The sequence below is a fragment of the Echeneis naucrates genome, chromosome 13 (genome assembly GCF_900963305.1).
Source record: "Echeneis naucrates chromosome 13, fEcheNa1.1, whole genome shotgun sequence".
NCBI lineage: Eukaryota > Metazoa > Chordata > Actinopteri > Carangiformes > Echeneidae > Echeneis > Echeneis naucrates.
This window is the reverse complement of record NC_042523.1, coordinates 11,246,304-11,270,018: the sequence shown is the minus strand read 5'-3', so window position 1 is coordinate 11,270,018 and position 23,715 is coordinate 11,246,304. Positions and strand designations below refer to the sequence as shown.

The following is a 23,715-nucleotide window of genomic DNA, read 5'->3' as shown; positions in this document are numbered from 1 at the left end:
TATTTTTGTCATTGCATTGTCTATTTTTCCTGATGGCATTGCTGGGGTTTATAAACTACAAAAGAAGAACTGATTCAATAAAATGTATACTTAAATTTAAAAAATAAATCAATAAAAACAGAAATGAATGCACACTATATTTGTAAATTTGGGAATCAAATTATTAGTGTTCTACATTTGAAGAGATTCAAATACAGTTAAAGAAATAGCCAGATGGAAAGTCTATTCTGCTGATATTCCTGCTTAGGATGTTGGAAGAGCAGTATGAACCCTTTGAAATGTATCTTTGTAATAAAGAAATCCCATAACAATGTGGATGTAATTTAATTTAATGCAAATGTTTGCGAAACAATTTTAGATCAGTATATAATTTGAATTCCTTTAAAATTTCCATCTGTTATAAAAATATATATGAAATGTGACTTGATATTCAATATTTTAGTTTTTGCTGAAAGATAACAGCAGTTTATGTGGATAACCCTGACCCTTATGTGGATTTTTTCCCTCTAAATTATCTGGAAATATTCTTATTATTATATTTTTCTCTATTTCTATTTTAACACAACTTAGTATCCACCTTATTCACCATGAATACCGCCCTGGAGATTTAACAAAATAATAATTTGATCTTGTATGTAAAATGTTGAACTAAAAGAAGGTGTTTTTTAGTTCCCAAAAATGTGTATTTCCTTAAAATGGCCTTTTGATTCACATTGCAAATAATTATGAACCTTAAACTTTTAAGACATATGCATGCCATTTTTTCCTCCACAATATTTCCTGATAGACCATTCAGCCACACCAGTTACTGGTTCTAATGGCGAACTGGCAAAGTCTACTGAGCCCTCCCCCTGGCATTATCTATGCCTTGATGGGTGGTGTGAACAATTAATCACTGACGAAGAGGCTGACATAGCAATTCGTATAAAGTGAAGGAACCTGTGCGTGAAGATTAGATTTAGGGTTAAAGGAAGATAGACAGTTATGAGGGGCTTTCTTTTTAGAGCTTGTCTCTCTCTAATCTTCATGTATTCCTCCTTTTTCTGCTCCATCTTTCTTTCTCCATCTTGTAAATTACGGAGGCAGTTTAACCTTAATGGGATTCACAGGACTGGAGATGTAATTTTGGGTGGGCTGTTTGAGGTGCACTACAGCTCTGTCTTCCCAGAACTAACGTTTATGTCAGAGCCACGTCAGCCCAGCTGCCAAGGGTAAGTGTCAGACACATATTTAGTTATTCATGATTTTATATAACCTTGTAATTGTGAGGAGTTTTATTTTGTGTATCAGCTTTGACCCTCCAGGGTTCAGACATGCCATGAGCATGGCATTTGCTATCGATGAAATCAACAAGAACTCCACCCTGCTACCTAATGTGACTCTCGGATACAGTCTTTATGATAACTGTGCTACACTTGGTATTGGGTTCAGTGCTGCATTATCATTAGCCAGTGGCCAAGAGGAGCAGTTTCTGCCTCAGGAAAACTGTTTAGGGACCCCTCCAGTCTTGGGAATTGTGGGTGATCCCTTCTCGACATTTTCCATTGCCACCTCCGATATTCTGGGCTTGTTCAAAGTCCCAATTGTAAGTGTATTGTCACTAAGGACCTTTCATATTGTGTGATTCAGTAATAATTTTACAACTTCAATAAAAGTTCAATTTCTCAAATATGTTTGTTGATTTGCACAAGCTCTTTCATTGTAGATAAGTTATTTTGCTACATGCTCCTGCCTGAGTGATCGGCGAAGGTTTCCATCGTTCTTCAGAACAGTCCCAAATGATGCTTTCCAGGTGAAACTAAAGGCAAAATAAGAGCTTGTCCATCATTGTCCATCATTCATGAAACCACATATTTTGGCTAAAAATAGCTTACCAGGATACATTAACTGTCCTTCCATTGTGAGACATGTAACAAAAAATGCCAAGTAAAAGAATTTTACATTTGAAAAATAATCCTTCCTCTTCGTTTTGATTTAGGTGCGTGCTATGATTCAGATCCTCAAACGCTTTAGTTGGACTTGGGCAGGTCTGCTGGTCAGCGATGACGATTATGGGCTCCATGTTTCAAGATCTTTCCAATCTGAACTGACGAAGTCTGGTGGAGGTTGTCTGGCCTACTCAGAGATTTTACCTTGGGGCAATGATCCTGATGAATATAAGAGGATTGTGGATGTGATGAAAAAATCAACAGCTCATGTGGTTATTGTATTTGCACACCAGATGCATATGATTCAACTCATGGAAGAGGTTGGAGGAAATCTAGAATACTTTTACCTTTCTGTACACCCACATTTGTTTTATATGCCATTCTCTGAGCTGCCATCTGTCAATCCTTAATAAACCAAATCTGGTTATTCACAAGTTCATTCAAACAGATGTGATCTATGCGACATTGGAAACCTATTATTCTTAAATCTATGTTTTTCTGAATTCCTGCCAACATTTATGCATTCTCTGTGCTATTAAGGCCTTTTTTGCACATAGTTAAACAAACGTACAGATTAAAATGAATTGCCTTGTTCTGAATAATTACATTTGATCTGTGGTCTTATCACTGAAGGAAAAACATCTGCCAGAGATTTATATAATTTTGATGTACTTTAGTGTATTCTACAGTGTAAACTGCAGTTGTTTCACAGATGTCTAATAAGCACTATTGTAATGCAATGAACAGGTGGTGAGGAAGAATGTTACTGGCCTGCAGTGGATTGCCAGTGAAGCCTGGACATTAGTTGATGGACTCCATACCCCTGCGTTCATGCCGTACTTGGGTGGCACTCTGGGTATTGCTATTCGTCGTGGAAGAATACCAGGACTAAGGAAATTCTTGTCAAGAATTAATCCTGAGCAACATCGCACCAATGACTATGAAAATAGTATGGTGAGGCTTTACTATTCCAGTTTTTACAATAAGAAATATTGTGATTGTTTCTTTTGATAATTTCTTTTATATATGCATTTCAGGTAAAGCAATTCTGGGAACACACATTTCACTGTAGATTTGCTCCACCTTCAGCAGGTTGGGTGGAAGCTGGAGGGGTGTTGTGCACAGGACAGGAAGATTTAGAGAAAGTGAAGACTGAGTTCCTGGATGTGTCTGAACTCAGGCCAGAATACAATATTTACAAGGCTGTGTACGCTCTGGCATATGCTCTTGATAACATGATACGCTGTGTGTCAGGGAAAGGCCCTTTCAGCAACCACAGATGCGCCACAATAAAGACCTTGGAGCCCTGGCAGGTGGATATCAATTTACACTCCACCTTTAGGTGTTTTAAAACAGATGCTACAACATGAGGTATTCACTGAATGCACTGAGTAGAATATTTAATGAAGACATGACATAAAGTAGTATTAAATTGACATTTTTCTCGAAAGAAAAAATAGAAAAAAGTAAATCAGTAATTGGTTGACAGTCAAAATGAAGCACAAAAAAAATTTACACAAAAGTTTATAATGCTTTAATACTTCTTGAAGCTAGTATTTCGTCATGTCCCCATAGGCGTCTGCCCTGAGAAAGAACTGTATCACTGGATAATAAATGACCAATATGGGGAGGCCTGAGGAAAAGATTTTTATTTGGGTTTGATAAAGTTAAAGTCCCTCTGTAATTATGATTACAAAAGCAAATACTGTATATGGTTGTGGAATGGTCATAGGCTGGAAAAACTGTGGCCACTTACACAAAGGTACACTGTTAAGAGTACAAGAATTTGTCCCTGTTGAAGATCAAATCACATTTTGAGCCTGATGTTGGATTTATCTCTGCCTATTTGTAGCTTATGTATTACTTGGAAAAGGTCAACTTCACCACACCATCTGGGGATCTGGTGTCATTTGATGAGAATGGTGATGTCTTACCAATCTATGACATCATGAACTGGCAGTGGCTCCCTGATGGAGGAATTAAAGTTCAGAATGTGGGAGAAGTTAAAAAATCAGCCCTAAAAGGTGAAGAACTGACTCTTCATGAGGACAAAATCTACTGGAACTTTGAATCTAAAGAGGTTACTTCTCCTCTGTGCTGTGATTGCTTGTGAATTATCTACAGTCACACTAAATCGCAAAAATAGCTTAAATAACATTAGTTTTTCCATTATTTCCCAAAAGCCACCCAAGTCAATTTGCAGTGAAAGTTGTCCCCCAGGAACCCGTATGGCAAGAAAGAGGGGACAACCTGTCTGCTGTTTTGACTGTATTCCCTGTTCTGATGGAAAGATCAGCAAGAAGACTGGTTGGTATCCATTCTCAATTTTGTGATTTGTCAAGGAGTATTATTTTGTATTGTGTATCTCATGTATGGCAGCGGTACCCATCCACATCACTGGCCCTGTTAACAGGTGCGATGATATGCTTGATGGTGCAATAGTAGGTCCAACTAGTTGACAAGCAGAAAAGAAGAAGGCTAACACAAAATGAAAATTAGAATATTCCCTATTTTATTAGACTCCATGGAGTGCATCAGCTGTCCAGAGGATTTCTGGTCCAGCCCCCAGCGTGACCTTTGTGTTCCCAAGAAAACAGAGTTCCTGTCCTACCATGAGCCTCTGGGAATCTGTCTGACAGCCACCTCATTGCTGGGTACATTTATCTGTGCTGTTGTCTTGGCCATTTTCATCCACCATCGTAGCACACCCATGGTGCGTGCCAACAACTCAGAACTCAGTTTCCTGCTCTTGGTGTCTCTCAAACTGTGTTTTCTGTGTTCACTGCTGTTCATTGGCCGTCCCAGACTGTGGACATGCCAGCTGAGACATGCAGCATTTGGCATCAGCTTTGTCCTTTGTGTCTCATGTATCCTGGTTAAAACCATGGTGGTTCTGGCTGTGTTCAAGGCCTCCAAACCAGGAGGTGGAGCCAGTCTGAAGTGGTTTGGTGCTGTTCAGCAGAGAGGGACAGTTCTGGTTCTAACTTCTGTTCAGGCAGCAATCTGCACTGCCTGGCTTGTCTCTGCTTCACCAGTTCCTCATAAAAACACCCAATACCACAATGACAAGATAGTTTATGAGTGTGTAGTTGGCTCCACAATTGGCTTTGCAGTGTTACTGGGTTATATCGGTTTACTGGCTCTCCTCAGCTTCCTGCTGGCATTTCTGGCAAGAAATCTTCCAGATAACTTCAATGAGGCCAAGCTGATCACTTTCAGCATGCTGATCTTCTGTGCTGTGTGGGTGGCCTTTGTTCCTGCTTATGTCAATTCACCTGGTAAATATGCAGATGCAGTGGAGGTATTTGCCATTCTGGCCTCCAGTTTTGGTCTCTTGGTGGCTCTTTTTGGACCCAAATGTTACGTAATCCTGCTAAGACCAGAGAGGAACACAAAGAAAGCTATTATGGGTCGAGGAACCACCAGAGAATGAAAAATGTATATCACTCAGCTAAATTCAGTCTATATTTCAAATGTATTCATCTCCTTACAAATTATAAATCTTCCTTTAAACATTTGAATATCCCATTAACAGATTCAATAAACTATGATACAAATCGAGTTTTAAGTGTATAAAATTTTAATATTGTTTGTGTTCTCTATCATTACTTGTCACATTATGCTAAACGAGTCTTCAGATATTTAAAAGTAAAAATGCAGGTTCGTTTTGGGCCTGATCTTTATGAGAGGAGAGAGAAACACCAAGAAAGCAATCAATTGTTCAGAAACCATAAATCATAAAAAAGTGTTTACGTGTGGTGTAGGCTGTTTGACATTATCCTTGACAAAGGCTCCACACTCTCTGAGAGTTATACTTGTTTTGCATTCATGCAATAGGCCTGCTTTTGAAATGTCCAATTTATAACCATTGATTTTATTTGACTTTGCTGTTTAACATCTAAAAAAAAAAAAAAGACAAAAACAAAAGCTTTGTGTGGTGAAGTTGTCTAATGGTTGGATGGTCGTGTGTGTGTATGTGTGTTTCTTGCCCTATCCCCATGGCCAGTGCCCTGATGGGTGTTACGAAATAGTCAATGATTCCAGATTATGCAAATGACACAACATTGGCCATATAAAACCAAGAACCTTTCCTGAAGAATGGAAACAAGTGTGAAGGGAGGAGGGAGGCTATGGGGGCTTTTCTTGACATATATTTGCTTTTGTGTGTCGACCTTGTCTTGGCTTTTTGCTTGTCCTCTTTATGCTCTGCGTCTTCTAACCTATTTTCATCATGTAAATTGCGGAGGAAGTTTCTTCTGAACGGAATGCACAAGCGCGGTGATGTTGTTCTCGGTGGGCTGTTTGAAGTCCACTACACCTCTGTCCTCCCTGACTGGACATTTACCTCAGAGCCTCAACAGCCAAGCTGCAGAGGGTAAGTGTTTCACACAAGTGCAGGACAAACTGATCATGTGCAAAATTCAATATTGGTACAAGATAATATATTGTAGTGCCTGACATAGTGATACTTTATGTTCTAGCTTTGACACTCTTGGCTTCAGACATGCCATGATCATGGCCTTTGCTATCGATGAAATCAACAAGAACTCCAATCTGCTGCATAATGTGACTCTTGGATACAGTCTTTATGATAACTGTGCTACACTTATTATTGGATTCAGTGGTGCACTATCACTGGCCAGTGGTCGAGAAGAGCAGTTTCTGCTTCATGAGAACTGTTCAGGGAGCCCTCCAGTTCTGGGAATTGTGGGCGATTCCTACTCAACATTTACTATTGCAACCTCCAATGTGCTAGGTTTATTCAAGCTGCCAATAGTGAGTTTCCCATCTTCTATATTTGGAATGTTGTTTTTTTTTTTTAAAGCAAGACTTCAGTCAGTTTCATATTTAACTGTGATATAGTAATTAAAAATGAAGGTCTTTATGACAGGGTCTGATTTTCATGAGAATTAATGAGTGAATCATGTGGTGTTCTTCATAGGTGAGTTATTATGCCACATGTTCCTGCCTGACTGATCGGCAAAGATTTCCTTCATTCTTCAGAACTATTCCAAGTGATTCTTTTCAGGTGAAACACTACTAACATGTTAAAATTAGAAAAAAAAAAAAAAACTCATCTAATTCTGGCAGTACACCTGGTTTGACAAATGCATCCCTAATGACACAAACAATAATGTGAGATTATTATGAAGTATGTATACATATATAACATCATTTATGTGATATAAGTTTAAAACAATGCATTGATTGAGGATGGTTTTAGATTCCATTTTTAAAGATTTTACTAGTGTTGCACTAATTTTTTCTCACCAATGTGTCCACATGTTGCAGGTGCGAGCTATGATTCAGATCCTAAAATACTTTGGCTGGACTTGGGCAGGCCTGTTGGTCAGCGACGATGATTATGGACTCCATGTTGCCCAGTCCTTTCAATCTGACCTGGCTCAGTCCGGTGGAGGTTGTCTGGCCTACCTCGAGGTGTTACCCTGGAACAGTGAACCAAGTGAACTCAAGAGGATTGTAAATTTGATAAAGACATCAACAGCTCGTGTGGTGATGGTGTTTGCACACGACATGCACTTGATTCCACTGATGGAGGAGGTTAGAGTTAAATACAATTGACTTTTTTTCATAAATGTAAGATGATGGCATATTTTGTTTCTTTATCAGGCCGTTGAAAAGGTGACAAGCCAAACTCTTGCATGCTATAACATGTGTAATATCCCAAACAATGGAAGATGAAACTCGATAAGTAATTGCTTGGAATGCCTTGATACATTTTTTTTCAGGGGACAGTCTTGAAAGGACTCGTCCTCAATAATTAGACAAATGTTAAGATGTTTTATACCTGGTTTAAATGAAATGGTGTGAAACTGAGCCTATTTAGGTGGAACTGTTATGCATTTTGAGAGCGCTCAACTAAGCTATGATGTATTGATCTTATAATTTTAGCTTTTTCAGCCTAGTCTATAAGATGCAGAAACCCTCTTAAGCACAACATATTATGTTACTTATTCTATTTACATGCTACATATTCTTTTAAATCTGTGAGATGAGCGGATAAAGATGGATGGATATTCTTTTAAATATTATGTAATATTCTATATCTTGGATACATTATATGTATAGTGCAATACTGTTTTAACAACAGCTTCAAAATGTATTGAATGTCATACAATACGCAGGTGTTGCAGCAGAATGTGACAGGCCTGCAGTGGATTGCCAGTGAAGCCTGGACAGCAGCTGCTGCACTCCAGACTCCCCGCCTGATGCCGTACCTGGGGGGAACACTGGGCATCGCCATCAGACGAGGAGAAATACCAGGACTGAGGGAGTTCTTCTTACAAATACATCCTGACCAACATGACGATGACACCTACGGAAATTTAGTAAAAAAAAAAAAAACAAAAAGAAACAGATTTAAAAATTAATTTTTTTAATAAACAGTTCTTAAATGTTGCTTCGATTACTGAAGTGTTTTTAACATATTTCAGGTGAAGCAGTTTTGGGAACACACATTTCACTGTCGCCATGCACCACCTCCATCAGGGTGGATAGAAGCCGGAGGGGCACTTTGCACCGGACAAGAAGACTTACAGAAAGCAGAGACTGACTTCTTGGATCTTTCTAATCTCAGGCCTGAGTACAATATTTACAAAGCTGTGTACGCCCTGGCATATGCTCTGGAAAACATGCTGCAGTGTGAGCCAGGCAGAGGGCCTTTCAGTGGGAACAGCTGTGCTACTCTGAAAACACTGCAGCCATGGCAGGTGAGATATCAATGTACACTCCATTTGTTTCTTTTTTTTTTTTTAAGAGTTTTGTTAGAGATGGGGACTCGAGTTTTCGACTCGGACTCGTTTTATCAGGTGTTCAGTCACTTTAGCGCACATGTACGGTTAACAAGCATGTTTAGCTTAGCATCTGCTATGTATAGTTAAAGAAATGATAATACAGGAAATGCTTTAAATTTCTTGGATATAGCTGTGTGGTATTCTTAAATGACTGGATAGCAGCAGATGATAGAACGGTCATTACAATCAAACGAGACTTGAGACTTATTTTTTAGAGACTTCAGACTTGACTTGGACTTGCACGAAAAGATTTGTGAACATCTCTATGTTCTATCAAGAGGTACATACGTAAATATATTTCAGTAAGTATGGGCAAGTAAGATAAACTTTGTGTAATCATGAAATTGACACACTGGTTATGAATTTATTTGTGTTCTAATTTAAAATGCTTGATGCTAAAAGTTGAAAGTCTCACACATTCCCAACTTGTTTTCTGAAAATGATTTGAAAAATGAGTGCAATTAGTTACAAGGTGTGACAAACGACTGGTGGAAGGAGTCTGCCACCTGCCTTATTTTCTGTTATTGATTCTTTTGCAGCTTGTACATTATTTGCAAAAGGTGAATTTCACCACCTCATTTGGTGATGAAGTGTCATTTGATGAGAATGGTGATGTCTTACCAATCTATGACATCATGAACTGGCAGTGGCTCCCTGATGGAGGAATTAAAGTTCAGTACGTCGGGGAAGTAAAAAAATCTGCCCTAAAAGGTGAAGAACTGACTCTTCATGAAGACAAAATCTACTGGAACTTTGAATCTAAAGAGGTTACTTCTAATTTTTCAGACTCCTTTATTTTTTAGGCACTGTGATGGTTACCTGACAACACTTTACATTTTAATTCTTGTCTCCCAACAGCCTCCTCGGTCAGTGTGCAGTGAGAGCTGTCCTCCAGGAACCCGCAGGGCCAGAAAGAAGGGGGAACCTGAGTGTTGTTTTGACTGCATCCCTTGTTCTGAGGGCAAGATCAGCAATAAGTCTGGTAAGCCCTTGTGATTCCAAATGTTCATACTACTCAAAACTATTTTACATACTCAAACAATAAACAAGTGTCTTAACATTGTCTTTATTTCAGACTCCACTGAGTGCATCAGCTGTCCAGAGGATTTCTGGTCCAGCCCCCAGCGTGACCTTTGTGTTCCCAAAAAAACAGAGTTCCTGTCCTACCATGAGCCTCTGGGAATCTGTCTGACAGCCACCTCATTGCTGGGTGCATGCATTTCTGCTGGTGTCCTGGTCATTTTCATCCACCATCGTAGCACACCCATGGTGCGTGCCAACAACTCAGAACTCAGTTTCCTGCTCTTGGTGTCTCTCAAACTGTGTTTTCTGTGTTCACTGCTGTTCATTGGCCGTCCCAGACTGTGGACATGCCAGCTGAGACATGCAGCATTTGGCATCAGCTTTGTCCTTTGTGTCTCATGTATCCTGGTTAAAACCATGGTGGTTCTGGCTGTGTTCAAGGCCTCCAAACCAGGAGGTGGAGCCAGTCTGAAGTGGTTTGGTGCTGTTCAGCAGAGAGGGACAGTTCTGGTTCTAACTTCTGTTCAGGCAGCAATCTGCACTGCCTGGCTTGTCTCTGCTTCACCAGTTCCTCATAAAAACACCCAATACCACAATGACAAGATAGTTTATGAGTGTGTAGTTGGCTCCACAATTGGCTTTGCAGTGTTACTGGGTTATATCGGTTTACTGGCTCTCCTCAGCTTCCTGCTGGCATTTCTGGCAAGAAATCTTCCAGATAACTTCAATGAGGCCAAGCTGATCACTTTCAGCATGCTGATCTTCTGTGCTGTGTGGGTGGCCTTTGTTCCTGCATATGTCAATTCACCTGGTAAATATGCAGATGCAGTGGAGGTATTTGCCATCCTGGCCTCCAGTTTTGGTCTCTTGGTGGCTCTTTTTGGACCCAAATGTTACGTAATCCTGCTGAGACCAGAGAGGAACACAAAGAAAGCTATTATGGGTCGAGGAACCACCAGAGAATGAAAAATGTATATCACTCAGCTAAATTCAGTCTATATTTCAAATGTATTCATCTCCTTACAAATTATAAATCTTCCTTTAAACATTTGAATATCCCATTAACAGATTCAATAAACTATGATACAAATCGAGTTTTAAGTGTATAAAATTTTAATATTGTTTGTGTTCTCTATCATTACTTGTCACATTATGCTAAACGAGTCTTCAGATATTTAAAAGTAAAAATGCAGGTTCGTTTTGGGCCTGATCTTTATGAGAGGAGAGAGAAACACCAAGAAAGCAATCAATTGTTCAGGAACCATAAATCATAAAAAAGTGGTTACGTGTGGTGTAGGCTGTTTGACATTATCCTTGACAAAGGCTCCACACTCTCTGAGAGTTATACTTGTTTTGCATTCATGCAATAGGCCTGCTTTTGAAATGTCCAGTTTATAACCATTGATTTTATTTGACTTTGCTATTTAACATTACAACAAAACATTGCGCAATCTCTGCAACTTTATTGAGTGTAGAGAGAGAAAGTCACACCCAGAGAATGTTGTCTGTTACATTGTACTGATCCCCATAAGATGAGTCAGCATTTCAGGAGCAGAATTTTCTCCTCACTCAAGCTCCAGTCCCGATCCAGCCTGCCCCATCCCAACACTACATTTTTGAATTTGATACATCTAACCCTTTGGATTTGGTCCCATAGATGGGCTCATGCTGCAGCACCACAAGAAACACTGGAACGATACCTGCTTAACTGTCATTGCTAAATTTAGAATGATAAATTACACCAGATGAATATTTTTCTACAGCACCCACATACAAAGTCCAAGATAATGTTATTTGCTGAAATAACTAATAACTGTACAGACACATGAAAATTAAAGTAAAAAAAAAAAACATATTGGGGGGTAAACTCAGTTTATCTAAAAAAAAAAAAAAAAAAAAAAAAAGACAAAAACAAAAGCTTTGTGTGGTGAAGTTGTCTAATGGTTGGATGGACGTGTGTGTGTATGTGTGTTTCTTGCCCTATCCCCATGGCCAGTGCCCTGATGGGTGTTACGAAATAGTCAATGATTCCAGAGATTATGCAAATGACACAACATTGGCCATATAAAACCAAGAACCTTTCCTGAAGAATGGAAACAAGTGTGAAGGGAGGAGGGAGGCTATGGGGGCTTTTCTTGACATATATTTGCTTTTGTGTGTCGACCTTGTCTTGGCTTTTTGCTTGTCCTCTTTATGCTCTGCGTCTTCTAACCTATTTTCATCATGTAAATTGCGGAGGAAGTTTCTTCTGAACGGAATGCACAAGCGCGGTGATGTTGTTCTCGGTGGGCTGTTTGAAGTCCACTACACCTCTGTCCTCCCTGACTGGACATTTACCTCAGAGCCTCAACAGCCAAGCTGCAGAGGGTAAGTGTTTCACACAAGTGCAGGACAAACTGATCATGTGCAAAATTCACTTTCTCTATTCATGATAAAGAGGTAAATGTCACTGTAGTAAAATGCTTGCAATATAATGTAGAAGTGCAACATTTAGTAAAAATTACAATGCCTGAAAATGATAACCACTGTGTAACAGTTTATCAATATTGGTACAAGATAATATATTGTAGTGCCTGACATAGTGATACTTTATGTTCTAGCTTTGACACTCTTGGCTTCAGACATGCCATGATCATGGCCTTTGCTATCGATGAAATCAACAAGAACTCCAATCTGCTGCATAATGTGACTCTTGGATACAGTCTTTATGATAACTGTGCTACACTTATTATTGGATTCAGTGGTGCACTATCACTGGCCAGTGGTCGAGAAGAGCAGTTTCTGCTTCATGAGAACTGTTCAGGGAGCCCTCCAGTTCTGGGAATTGTGGGCGATTCCTACTCAACATTTACTATTGCAACCTCCAATGTGCTAGGTTTATTCAAGCTGCCAATAGTGAGTTTCCCATCTTCTATATTTGGAATGTTTTTTTTTTTTTTAAAGCAAGACTTCAGTCAGTTTCATATTTAACTGTGATATAGTAATTAAAAATGAAGGTCTTTATGACAGGGTCTGATTTTCATGAGAATTAATGAGTGGATCATGTGGTGTTCTTCATAGGTGAGTTATTATGCCACATGTTCCTGCCTGACTGATCGGCAAAGATTTCCTTCATTCTTCAGAACTATTCCAAGTGATTCTTTTCAGGTGAAACACTACTAACATGTTAAAATTAGAAAAAAAAAAACCTCATCTAATTCTGGCAGTACACCTGGTTTGACAAATGCATCCCCAATGACACAAACAATAATGTGAGATTATTATGAAGTATGTATACATATATAACATCATTTATGTGATATAAGTTTAAAACAATGCATTGATTGAGGATGGTTTTAGATTCAATTTTTAAAGATTTTACTAGTGTTGCACTAATTTTTTCTCACCAATGTGTCCACATGTTGCAGGTGCGAGCTATGATTCAGATCCTAAAATACTTTGGCTGGACTTGGGCAGGCCTGTTGGTCAGCGACGATGATTATGGACTCCATGTTGCCCAGTCCTTTCAATCTGACCTGGCTCAGTCCGGTGGAGGTTGTCTGGCCTACCTCGAGGTGTTACCCTGGAACAGTGAACCAAGTGAACTCAAGAGGATTGTAAATTTGATAAAGACATCAACAGCTCGTGTGGTGATGGTGTTTGCACACGACATGCAATCAATTCCACTGATGGAGGAGGTTAGAGTTAAATACAATTGACTTTTTTTCATAAATGTAAGATGATGGCATATTTTGTTTCTTTATCAGGCCGTTGAAAAGGTGACAAGCCAAACTCTTGCATGCTATAACATGTGTAATATCCCAAACAATGGAAGATGAAACTCGATAAGTAATTGCTTGGAATGCCTTGATACATTTTTTTTCAGGGGACAGTCTTGAAAGGACTCGTCCTCAATAATTAGACAAATGTTAAGATGTTTTATACCTGGTTTAAATGAAATGGTGTGAAACTGAGCCTATTTAGGTGGAACTGTTATGCATTTTGAGAGCGCTCAACTAAGCTATGATGTATTGATCTTATAATTTTAGCTTTTTCAGCCTAGTCTATAAGATGCAGAAACCCTCTTAAGCACAACATATTATGTTACTTATTCTATTTACATGCTACATATTCTTTTAAATCCATGAGATGAGCAGATATAAATGGATGGATATTCTTTTAAATATTATGTAATATTCTATATCTTGGATACATTATATGTATAGTGCAATACTGTTTTAACAACAGCTTCAAAATGTATTGAATGTCATACAATACGCAGGTGTTGCAGCAGAATGTGACAGGCCTGCAGTGGATTGCCAGTGAAGCCTGGACAGCAGCTGCTGCACTCCAGACTCCCCGCCTGATGCCGTACCTGGGGGGAACACTGGGCATCGCCATCAGACGAGGAGAAATACCAGGACTGAGGGAGTTCATGTTACAAATACATCCTGACCAACATGACGATGACACCTACGGAAATTTAGTAAAAAAAAAAAACAAAAACAAACAGATTTAAAAATTAATTTTTTTAATAAACAGTTCTTAAATGTTGCTTCGATTACTGAAATGTTTTTAACACATTTCAGGTGAAGCAGTTTTGGGAACACACATTTCACTGTCACCATGCACCACCTCCATCAGGGTGGATAGAAGCCGGAGGGGCACTTTGCACCGGACAAGAAGACTTACAAAAAGCAGAGACTGACTTCTTGGATCTTTCTAATCTCAGGTCTGAGTACAATATTTACAAAGCTGTGTATGCCCTGGCATATGCTCTGGAAAACATGCTGCAGTGTGAGCCAGGCAGAGGGCCTTTCAGTGGGAACAGCTGTGCTACTCTGAAAACACTGCAGCCATGGCAGGTGAGATATCAATGTACACTCCATTTGTTTCTTTTTTTTTTTTAAGAGTTTTGTTAGAGATGGGGACTCGAGTTTTCGACTCGGACTCGTTTTATCAGGTGTTCAGTCACTTTAGCGCACATGTACGGTTAACAAGCATGTTTAGCTTAGCATCTGCTATGTATAGTTAAAGAAATGATAATACAGGAAATGCTTTAAATTTCTTGGATATAGCTGTGTGGTATTCTTAAATGACTGGATAGCAGCAGATGATAGAACGGTCATTACAATCAAACGAGACTTGAGACTTATTTTTTAGAGACTTCAGACTTGACTTGCACGAAAAGATTTGTGAACATCTCTATGTTCTATCAAGAGGTACATACGTAAATATATTTCAGTAAGTATGGGCAAGTAAGATAAACTTTGTGTAATCATGAAATTGACACACTGGTTATGAATTTATTTGTGTTCTAATTTAAAATGCTTGATGCTAAAAGTTGAAAGTCTCACACATTCCCACCTTGTTTTCTGAAAATGATTTGAAAAATGAGTGCAATTAGTTACAAGGTGTGACAAACGACTGTTGGAAGGAGTCTGCCACCTGCCTTATTTTCTGTTATTGATTCTTTTGCAGCTTGTACATTATTTGCAAAAGGTGAATTTCACCACCTCATTTGGTGATGAAGTGTCATTTGATGAGAATGGTGATGTCTTACCAATCTATGACATCACGAACTGGCAGTGGCTCCCTGATGGAGGAATTAAAGTTCAGTACGTCGGGGAAGTAAAAAAATCTGCTTCAAAAGGTGAAGAACTGACTCTTCATGAAGACAAAATCTACTGGAACTTTGAATCTAAAGAGGTTACTTCTAATTTTTCAGACTCCTTTATTTTTTAGGCACTGTGATGGTTACCTGACAACACTTTACATTTTAATTCTTGTCTCCCAACAGCCTCCTCGGTCAGTGTGCAGTGAGAGCTGTCCTCCAGGGACCCGCAGGGCCAGAAAGAAGGGGGAACCTGAGTGTTGTTTTGACTGCATCCCTTGTTCTGAGGGCAAGATCAGCAATAAGTCTGGTAAGCCCTTGTGATTCCAAATGTTCATACTACTCAAAACTATTTTACATACTCAAACAATAAACAAGTGTCTTAACATTGTCTTTATTTCAGACTCCACTGAGTGCATCAGCTGTCCAGAGGATTTCTGGTCCAGCCCCCAGCGTGACCTTTGTGTTCCCAAGAAAACAGAGTTCCTGTCCTACCACGAGCCTCTGGGAATCTGTCTGACAGCCACCTCATTGCTGGGTACATTTATCTGTGCTGTTGTCTTGGCCATTTTCATCCACCATCGTAGCACACCCATGGTGCGTGCCAACAACTCAGAACTCAGTTTCCTGCTCTTGGTGTCTCTCAAACTGTGTTTTCTGTGTTCACTGCTGTTCATTGGACATCCCAGACTGTGGACATGCCAGCTGAGACATGCAGCATTTGGCATCAGCTTTGTCCTTTGTGTCTCATGTATCCTGGTTAAAACCATGGTGGTTCTGGCTGTGTTCAAGGCCTCCAAACCAGGAGGTGGAGCCAGTCTGAAGTGGTTTGGTGCTGTTCAGCAGAGAGGGACAGTTCTGGTTCTAACTTCTGTTCAAGCAGCAATCTGCACTGCCTGGCTTGTCTCTGCTTCACCAGTTCCTCATAAAAACACCCAATACCAAAATGACAAGATAGTTTATGAGTGTGTAGTTGGCTCCACAATTGGCTTTGCAGTGTTACTGGGTTATATCGGTTTACTGGCTCTCCTCAGCTTCCTGCTGGCATTTCTGGCAAGAAATCTTCCAGATAACTTCAATGAGGCGAAGTTCATCACTTTCAGCATGCTGATCTTCTGTGCTGTGTGGGTGGCCTTTGTTCCTGCTTATGTCAATTCACCTGGTAAATATGCAGATGCAGTGGAGGTATTTGCCATCCTGGCCTCCAGTTTTGGTCTCTTGTTGGCCCTGTTTGGACCCAAATGTTACATAATCCTGTTTAAACCAGAGAGAAACACAAAGAAAGCTATTATGGGTCGAGGAACCACAACTTCCTGAAAGCATCAGATACAGTCAAATGATCAAGTTATCTGAATCCGTGTGCACATTGTCATTCATCAGTTGTCTGTCTTAAGGCCCAATACAAATAATTTAACTTATTTTTAATTTCAGAAATGTTTCACTGTAAATATAAAGCTTAGATTTAAAGCTTCAAGCAATAAAGAAATGTTCAAACAAAGCTAAATTGTTTATTATTCACAATTTATTTCTTGATAACATTCCAAAAGATTTCTAGTCAGTTATTGTTCTTCTAACATTTTCTGGATATGAATGCCTATTTCGGGCAGCGTGACAGCATAGTGGTTAGCTGTTGCCCCACAGGAAGAAGGTTGTGGGTTCGGTTCCCAGGCCTGGGGCCTTTCTGTGCAGGGCTCGCATATTCTCCCTGTACTGGGTAATTCGGTTTCCTCCCACCATCCAATGACATCATGTTTAGGTTAACTGGGGACTCTAATATCTTCTCCAATAAATTAACCCTGGAAACAAAAGGAACAGCTCATACTTAAACACTGTAGTGTTTAGTCATCACGGTGTACTAAAAAAAGTAGCAATGTTCAGGTTGCTTTTACAATATCACCTGAATAGTAAGCTAAAATATCACCACCTCTTCATTCAGAGTATTCCCACTTGAGACAAACAGCAACTTATCATCTGCATATCACATATTTGTTTTTTTTGTTTGTTTGTTTGTTTGGTTGGTTTTTTTTTACCCTGTGTGGTACACTGAATACTAAGTCCAAGTATTTTTTAAGTGCTGTTACTTATTGTTGATTCAAAACAACAAGCATTTCTTGGGGGAAAGAAAAAAAAAAAACAAAAACATCTGGTGCTGTGTCCTTCCCCCATTGCCCATGCCCTGATGGGTGTTTTGAAAGAAGCATACAAACAGGATGCATCATCTTGCATATAAATCCTCGAACCACTGTGTGAACAACAGACACAGGTGTAAAGGGAGGAGGGAAGTTATGGGGGCTTTTAGTGACCCATACTTCCTTTTGTTTGTACACCTTTTCTTTCACCTGTTTTTTTGCTCTTCACCATCTTTATGCTTTGTGTCTTCCTCTTTTCCCGCGCTTTGTAAATTATGGCAAAAGACTCATCTGAATGAAATACATAAGCCTGGCGATGTGGTTCTTGGTGGGCTATTTGAAGTCCACTACACCTCTGTCTTCCCTCAGTGGACATTTACCTCAGAGCCTCGGCAGCCTAGCTGCAAAGGGTAAGTGTCGAGCATGAGTTATATTCAGGCAAGAAAGAATATGTCAATGTTCAGACATGCTTATAAAGCAGGAATAATAATGTGATTCATTTGGAAAGTTTGTGGCTTTTAAAATTATAAAGGTTTAAAAGTAACTTAATTACTTAGTAATTGAAGTGATATTTTATGTTCTAGCTTTGACACTCTTGGCTTCAGACATGCCATGAGCATGGCCTTTGCTATCGATGAAATCAACAAGAACTCCAATCTGCTGCATAATGTGACTCTTGGATACAGTCTTTATGATAACTGCGGTGCACTTATTATTGGATTCAGTGGTGCACTATCACTGGCCAGTGGTCAAGAAGAGCAGTTTCTGCTTCATGAGGACTGTTCAGGGAGCCCTCCAGTTCTGGGAATTGTGGGCGATTCTTTCTCAACATTTACTATTGCAATCTCCAATGTGCTAGGTTTATTCAAGCTGCCAATAGTGAGTTTCCCATCTTTTGAATGATACATTTTTTATATTTATATTTATATTATTAACACATACAACAGTGATATGCCTGTACAATATCAAAAATATTCTGACAGGGATTGATTTAGAGAAAAGGAATACTATAAAGTACACTATATGTTTCTTTTTAGGTGAGTTATTTTGCTACATGTTCCTGCCTGACTGATCGGCAAAGATTTCCTTCCTTCTTTAGAACAATTCCAAGTGATGCTTTTCAGGTAAAGCACCAATTGAAATTCAAAATCTGTTTTTATAGAAGTACAGCAGCAACATTGTCAAGATCATCAGGTTTGTGTCATCATTTGACTTTGCTGATAGAAACCTTTATTTTATTCAATGATGGTATGAAGTACATAATTTTTTCTTGTTTATATACTGTGAAATGCATATCAGAAAATGGATGTACATTTTCAGAGTCATTTTAATTGAATATGTTTACAATTGTTACTGATATACTAGGATGAGCTCTAATCTCAATCCTTTTACCAATGTATCCATATGCTGTAGGTGCGAGCTATGTTTCAGATTCTAAAACACTTTGGCTGGACTTGGGTAGGTCTGGTGGTCACTGATGATGATTACGGACACCATGTTGCCCAGTCCTTTCAGTCTGACCTGACTCAGTCCGGTGGAGGTTGCCTGGCCTACGTAGAAGTGTTACCCTGGGACAGTGATCCAAGTGAACTGAAGAGGATTGTACATTTGATAAAGACATCAACAGCTCGTGTGGTGATGGTGTTTGCACACGAGGGCCAAATGATTGAACTTGCTGAAGAGGTGGGATTTTTAAAAATTATATTAATAATATATCACTTTAACTTCATGTGTGTGTGTGTGTGTGTGTGGGCCTATGAGAGTGTGTGTATGTGAGGTAGCTGCATGATGTAGGTGTCCAATGTTTTACCCATCACAGTTTATAATGTATAAATAGATCATTGTTAAGGACCAGTCCAAAGGAAGTGGTGGATGAAAAAAGTGGTTTGTACTTACAAATATATAGCAATTTTTCTTTTATAGCAGCCAAAAAGCCATATAGTGAAATTGTTCTGTGATGTCTATACAAAGTACCCTGCCCTCTAAAACATCTGAAAAATGTTTTCCACATCACATGTACAGGTGGTGAGGCAGAATGTGACAGGCCTGCAGTGGATTGCCAGTGAAGCCTGGACAGCAGCGGCTGTGGTCCAGACTCCCCGCCTGATGCCGTACCTGGGGGGAACACTGGGCATCGCCATCAGACGAGGAGAAATACCAGGACTGAGGGACTTCCTGTTACAGATACGACCTGACCAAAATTACAGCAACACCTATGGAAATCACATGGTAAAAAGCTAAGCCTGTGATTTGAGCATTTATAAATACAACACTGCAATTCCTTTCAACAACAGAATTTTAATATGTTCCAGGTACAGCAGTTTTGGGAAGACACATTTCACTGTCGATTTGCTCCACCTCCAGCAGGGTGGATAAAAGCTGGGGGGGCACTTTGCACTGGACAGGAAGACTTGGAGAATGTAGAAACTGAGTTTTTGGATCTTTCTAACCTCCGGCCAGAATATAATGTGTACAAAGCTGTGTACGCTCTGGCATATGCTCTAGATGACATGCTGCAGTGTGAGCCAGGCAGAGGGCCTTTCAGTGGGAACAGCTGTGCTACTTTGCAAACACTGCAGCCATGGCAGGTGAGATGTCAATTTCCATTCCATCTTTTACTTCAGGAAAGCTGCTACACCATGAGGCACTTAACTGAATATATTTTTGTGAATACAGAATAATTAAAAAAGGATATTCTTGAACAAGGACATTTCAAATTAGCAATTTAACATTTTGTTAAGGGGGTCTGAGTATGTCATGAATCTTAGATAGATGAAAGTGGTATGATTTTAGAGCAGAGCATGATGAAGTTTAAAAGCCCTTTTACAGTTTTTTTTTTTCCCCCTCTTTATCCTCATCCATTTGTAGCTTATACATTATTTGGAGAAAGTGAATTTCACCACCTCATTTGGTGATGAAGTGTCATTTGATGAGAATGGTGATGTCTTACCAATCTATGACATCATGAACTGGCAGTGGCTCCCTGATGGAGGAATTAAAGTTCAGTATGTCGGGGAAGTAAAAAAATCTGCTTCAAAAGGTGAAGAAATGACACTTGATGAAGACAAAATCTACTGGAGCTCAGAATCAAAAGAGGTATTTTCCATTTCATACAATTTTCTTGGATAATCCAGATTTTTTTTACTTTTATGGTTTCACAATTAAAACAACACAGGACAACACATTTTTTCCTCCCAACAGCCTCCCCGCTCAGTGTGCAGTGAGAGCTGTCCTCCAGGGACCCGCAGGGCCAGAAAGAAGGGGGAACCTGAGTGTTGTTTTGACTGCATCCTTTGTTCTGAGGGGAAGATCAGCAATAAGACTGGTGGGTGTTCACTTTTATATTTCATATCAAGACATGCAAGTATACATATATTTTTCTTTACTATATTTTAAAAAATATTTAGTATTGAAAGGTCTATAATAATTGTCTCTTTCTTCATAGACTCCACTGAGTGCATCAGCTGTCCAGAGGATTTCTGGTCCAGCCCCCAGCGTGACCTTTGTGTTCCCAAGAAAACAGAGTTCCTGTCCTACCATGAGCCTCTGGGAATCTGTCTGACAGCCACCTCATTGGTGGGTACATTTATCTGTGCTGTTGTCTTGGCCATTTTCATCCACCATCGTAGCACACCCATGGTGCGTGCCAACAACTCAGAACTCAGTTTCCTGCTCTTGGTGTCTCTCAAACTGTGTTTTCTGTGTTCACTGCTGTTCATTGGCCGTCCCAGACTGTGGACATGCCAGCTGAGACATGCAGCATTTGGCATCAGCTTTGTCCTTTGTGTCTCATGTATCCTGGTTAAAACCATGGTGGTTCTGGCTGTGTTCAAGGCCTCCAAACCAGGAGGTGGAGCCAGTCTGAAGTGGTTTGGTGCTGTTCAGCAGAGAGGGACAGTTCTGGTTCTAACTTCTGTTCAGGCAGCAATCTGCACTGCCTGGCTTGTCTCTGCTTCACCAGTTCCTCATAAAAACACCCAATACCACAATGACAAGATAGTTTATGAGTGTGTAGTTGGCTCCACAATTGGCTTTGCAGTGTTACTGGGTTATATCGGTTTACTGGCTCTCCTCAGCTTCCTGCTGGCATTTCTGGCAAGAAATCTTCCAGATAACTTCAATGAGGCCAAGCTGATCACTTTCAGCATGCTGATCTTCTGTGCTGTGTGGGTGGCCTTTGTTCCTGCATATGTCAATTCACCTGGTAAATATGCAGATGCAGTGGAGGTATTTGCCATCCTGGCCTCCAGTTTTGGTCTCTTGGTGGCTCTTTTTGGACCCAAATGTTACATAATCCTGCTGAGACCAGAGAGGAACACAAAGAAAGCTATCATGGGCCGAGGAACCACAAAATCATAAAAGTGCCAGTAAAATCATCAGTTTTCAGCCATGTATATTTTACATTAATTTACTTGAAATGTACATTTCTTTTTACCTGAAATGTTTAACTGTAACGAATCAACTTAGGTGAAACACACAATAAAGAAATGTTTAGACAACATGGATTCTTCAATACTACTAGAATAAGTTGATATCTTACATGATCAAAAAATCTAATTTACATTAAATAATTTTCTTTGCATGACCATGAGTCCCATAAAAGCTTCCTTAAAATCAATTACCCCCATTTTTTATAGTTTCCCACCACTGAGGGAAAGAGCCATAGGCAGCAAAAGAAAACCCTATAATTAAAAAAAAATTGATTTGGAAAACTGGAGTCAATGAAATTAATCCTGGGGGAAAAAGTAGAATATTTTGGTAAAATAGTCCTATTCTTCAACCAAAATGTATGTCCCTGATGTTATGTCACAAATTGAGCTGATAGGTAATCTAGTAGCATGTCAGTTACAACAGCTTTTGAATTACTCACATCCTGGTGTTAGTATTACAAAAGGGAATTAACAAAAGATCCACACAAATAAAATATGGTACAAATTATAATGAATCAACTGAATCATGTCATACCAAGATAATGAAAATAAAAGTTTAAAAGAGAGGAAATACAACTTTATCCTCAAATAAAAGGGAACTAAGCCATCAGAAAAATCTCTAGATATTTCCCTAATTTTTTTAAATCATTAAAAGATTGTATTTCATTTTCCTAGAAAAATAAATAAACTGATGAAATAACAACAGATAAACAAATGATCTACAACATATGTTATTCACTCCATGGCTTAGTAGAACTACTTTCTAATATAGCACAACATTTTAATATGCAAACATATCGCAGAAAATTCAGTAGATATGTATGAGTTGTGTCCTGCTCCGCGGCACATGATTGGCTGATTGATGTTGTGAAAGATGAAGCAGTGACAAAAAAGCACGCAAAGAGGTGATGAAGCGTCATATAAAACCAAGAGCCCTCGTATGAAGGGTAACTTAAACAACTGTGAAGGTGGAGGGAAGTTATGGAGGCTTTTATCGACTAATATTTGTCTGTGATAGAGCAAATTCTATTTCCATCATGAGCATGAGAAAAAAGAATTGTAGAAAAGTAAAGTAACGAAAACAAGTTATTTTGATGCATTTATTTCAATATAAAGAGAGGGGGGCGGGATTCCATTGTCAGCCCAGTAAACATGGCTGAGCGCCCTTCAGGCAGTCGAAACATGAAAACCGAATTCAAGACTGGGCACCATCTCTTGGAAGTGCCTTGCTGAAAGTGGGCTGGGGAGACTGAATGTATTAGATAGTTGGTGATTTTGCAGGCCCTGGTGGTGTTGGTGATGAGGTTTCAGGCTTGAATTATTTTCGTCCCCGTGCAAAGAGAGATATTGCTCTTCTCTTTGCTCAGCTGAAGAATTTGTTGAGCCTCTGCCGAGTTTTTTTTTTTTTTTGTTTGTTTGACGGGTTGGAGGCTGCGATTCCATCAGTTGGTTCAGTGTCAGCAGATGAGCTGTTGTTGTCGTCACTGGCTACTGGCAGACTGTTGGAGCTTGTGCAGTTGTTGTTGTGAGCAGCACAGGATGGCTCTTCCGCAGGTGGAGTTGTTGCTGCTGAGGGTCCAGGTGGTTTGATCTGCTGTGTATCACCACTGGGGCTTGAGGAAGATAGGTGTTTTTTGTTTGGGTAAATGGTGGCTAATTGTCCAAAAGTCTCGTTGTCTGAGTGATGAGAGTGGCTTTTCACAGGATGGCAGTACTGGAGCAGATGCTGCTGAAAGACCTGATGTTAGCGTAGTCTGCTGAAGAGCGACATTCAGAACTAAAGCTGAGACTGTAACT

At 39.6% G+C, this 23,715-nt stretch overlaps 4 protein-coding genes across 4 annotated transcripts; all 4 read left to right on the top strand.

Annotated features, from left to right (window-relative positions):
- The first annotated feature begins 1,164 nt into the window (after window positions 1-1,164).
- Window positions 1,165-5,361, top strand: LOC115053469 (extracellular calcium-sensing receptor-like). Its single transcript, XM_029518201.1, has 9 exons — window positions 1,165-1,211; window positions 1,291-1,585; window positions 1,706-1,792; window positions 1,979-2,248; window positions 2,676-2,882; window positions 2,966-3,241; window positions 3,781-4,008; window positions 4,112-4,235; window positions 4,448-5,361. The coding sequence occupies exons 1-9, from the start codon at window positions 1,180-1,182 to the stop codon at window positions 5,359-5,361; spliced, it is 2,433 nt and encodes an 810-aa protein (XP_029374061.1). The 5' UTR covers window positions 1,165-1,179.
- An 817-nt stretch (window positions 5,362-6,178) lies between these two features.
- LOC115053468 (extracellular calcium-sensing receptor-like) lies at window positions 6,179-10,732 on the top strand. Its single transcript, XM_029518200.1, has 9 exons — window positions 6,179-6,303; window positions 6,410-6,704; window positions 6,871-6,957; window positions 7,221-7,490; window positions 8,075-8,278; window positions 8,384-8,659; window positions 9,283-9,510; window positions 9,602-9,725; window positions 9,819-10,732. The coding sequence occupies exons 1-9, from the start codon at window positions 6,194-6,196 to the stop codon at window positions 10,730-10,732; spliced, it is 2,508 nt and encodes an 835-aa protein (XP_029374060.1). The 5' UTR covers window positions 6,179-6,193.
- A 1,237-nt stretch (window positions 10,733-11,969) lies between these two features.
- On the top strand, window positions 11,970-16,676 carry LOC115052677 (extracellular calcium-sensing receptor-like). The gene is made up of 9 exons (XM_029516942.1): window positions 11,970-12,133; window positions 12,367-12,661; window positions 12,827-12,913; window positions 13,174-13,443; window positions 14,028-14,231; window positions 14,335-14,610; window positions 15,227-15,454; window positions 15,546-15,669; window positions 15,763-16,676. The coding sequence occupies exons 1-9, from the start codon at window positions 12,024-12,026 to the stop codon at window positions 16,674-16,676; spliced, it is 2,508 nt and encodes an 835-aa protein (XP_029372802.1). The 5' UTR covers window positions 11,970-12,023.
- Window positions 16,677-18,091: 1,415 nt separating this feature from the next.
- On the top strand, window positions 18,092-21,847 carry LOC115052717 (extracellular calcium-sensing receptor-like). Its single transcript, XM_029516998.1, has 8 exons — window positions 18,092-18,367; window positions 18,526-18,612; window positions 18,902-19,171; window positions 19,511-19,717; window positions 19,801-20,076; window positions 20,357-20,584; window positions 20,690-20,813; window positions 20,934-21,847. The coding sequence occupies exons 1-8, from the start codon at window positions 18,101-18,103 to the stop codon at window positions 21,845-21,847; spliced, it is 2,373 nt and encodes a 790-aa protein (XP_029372858.1). The 5' UTR covers window positions 18,092-18,100.
- The last annotated feature ends 1,868 nt before the right edge of the window (window positions 21,848-23,715 follow it).

What these genes read in the sequence shown, in the direction of transcription:
- LOC115053469 (XM_029518201.1), top strand. Translation starts at nt 1,180, where the DNA reads ATGTCAGAGCCACGTCAGCCCAGCTGCCAAGG. An exon ending in ATGACTATGAAAATAGTATG is followed by an intron (nt 2,883 to 2,965) that starts GTGAGGCTTTAC and finishes TATGCATTTCAG; the next exon opens with GTAAAGCAATTCTGGGAACA. An exon ending in GGAACTTTGAATCTAAAGAG is followed by an intron (nt 4,009 to 4,111) that starts GTTACTTCTCCT and finishes ATTTCCCAAAAG; the next exon opens with CCACCCAAGTCAATTTGCAG.
- LOC115052717 (XM_029516998.1), top strand. Translation starts at nt 18,101, where the DNA reads ATGAGCATGGCCTTTGCTATCGATGAAATCAACAAGAACTCCAATCTG. An exon ending in GTTTATTCAAGCTGCCAATA is followed by an intron (nt 18,368 to 18,525) that starts GTGAGTTTCCCA and finishes GTTTCTTTTTAG; the next exon opens with GTGAGTTATTTTGCTACATG. An exon ending in GGAGCTCAGAATCAAAAGAG is followed by an intron (nt 20,585 to 20,689) that starts GTATTTTCCATT and finishes TCCTCCCAACAG; the next exon opens with CCTCCCCGCTCAGTGTGCAG.
- LOC115053468 (XM_029518200.1), top strand. Translation starts at nt 6,194, where the DNA reads ATGCACAAGCGCGGTGATGTTGTTCTCGGTGGGCTGTTTGAAGTCCAC. An exon ending in GTTTATTCAAGCTGCCAATA is followed by an intron (nt 6,705 to 6,870) that starts GTGAGTTTCCCA and finishes TGTTCTTCATAG; the next exon opens with GTGAGTTATTATGCCACATG. An exon ending in TTCCAAGTGATTCTTTTCAG is followed by an intron (nt 6,958 to 7,220) that starts GTGAAACACTAC and finishes CACATGTTGCAG; the next exon opens with GTGCGAGCTATGATTCAGAT.
- LOC115052677 (XM_029516942.1), top strand. Translation starts at nt 12,024, where the DNA reads ATGCACAAGCGCGGTGATGTTGTTCTCGGTGGGCTGTTTGAAGTCCAC. An exon ending in GTTTATTCAAGCTGCCAATA is followed by an intron (nt 12,662 to 12,826) that starts GTGAGTTTCCCA and finishes TGTTCTTCATAG; the next exon opens with GTGAGTTATTATGCCACATG. An exon ending in AAACACTGCAGCCATGGCAG is followed by an intron (nt 14,611 to 15,226) that starts GTGAGATATCAA and finishes ATTCTTTTGCAG; the next exon opens with CTTGTACATTATTTGCAAAA.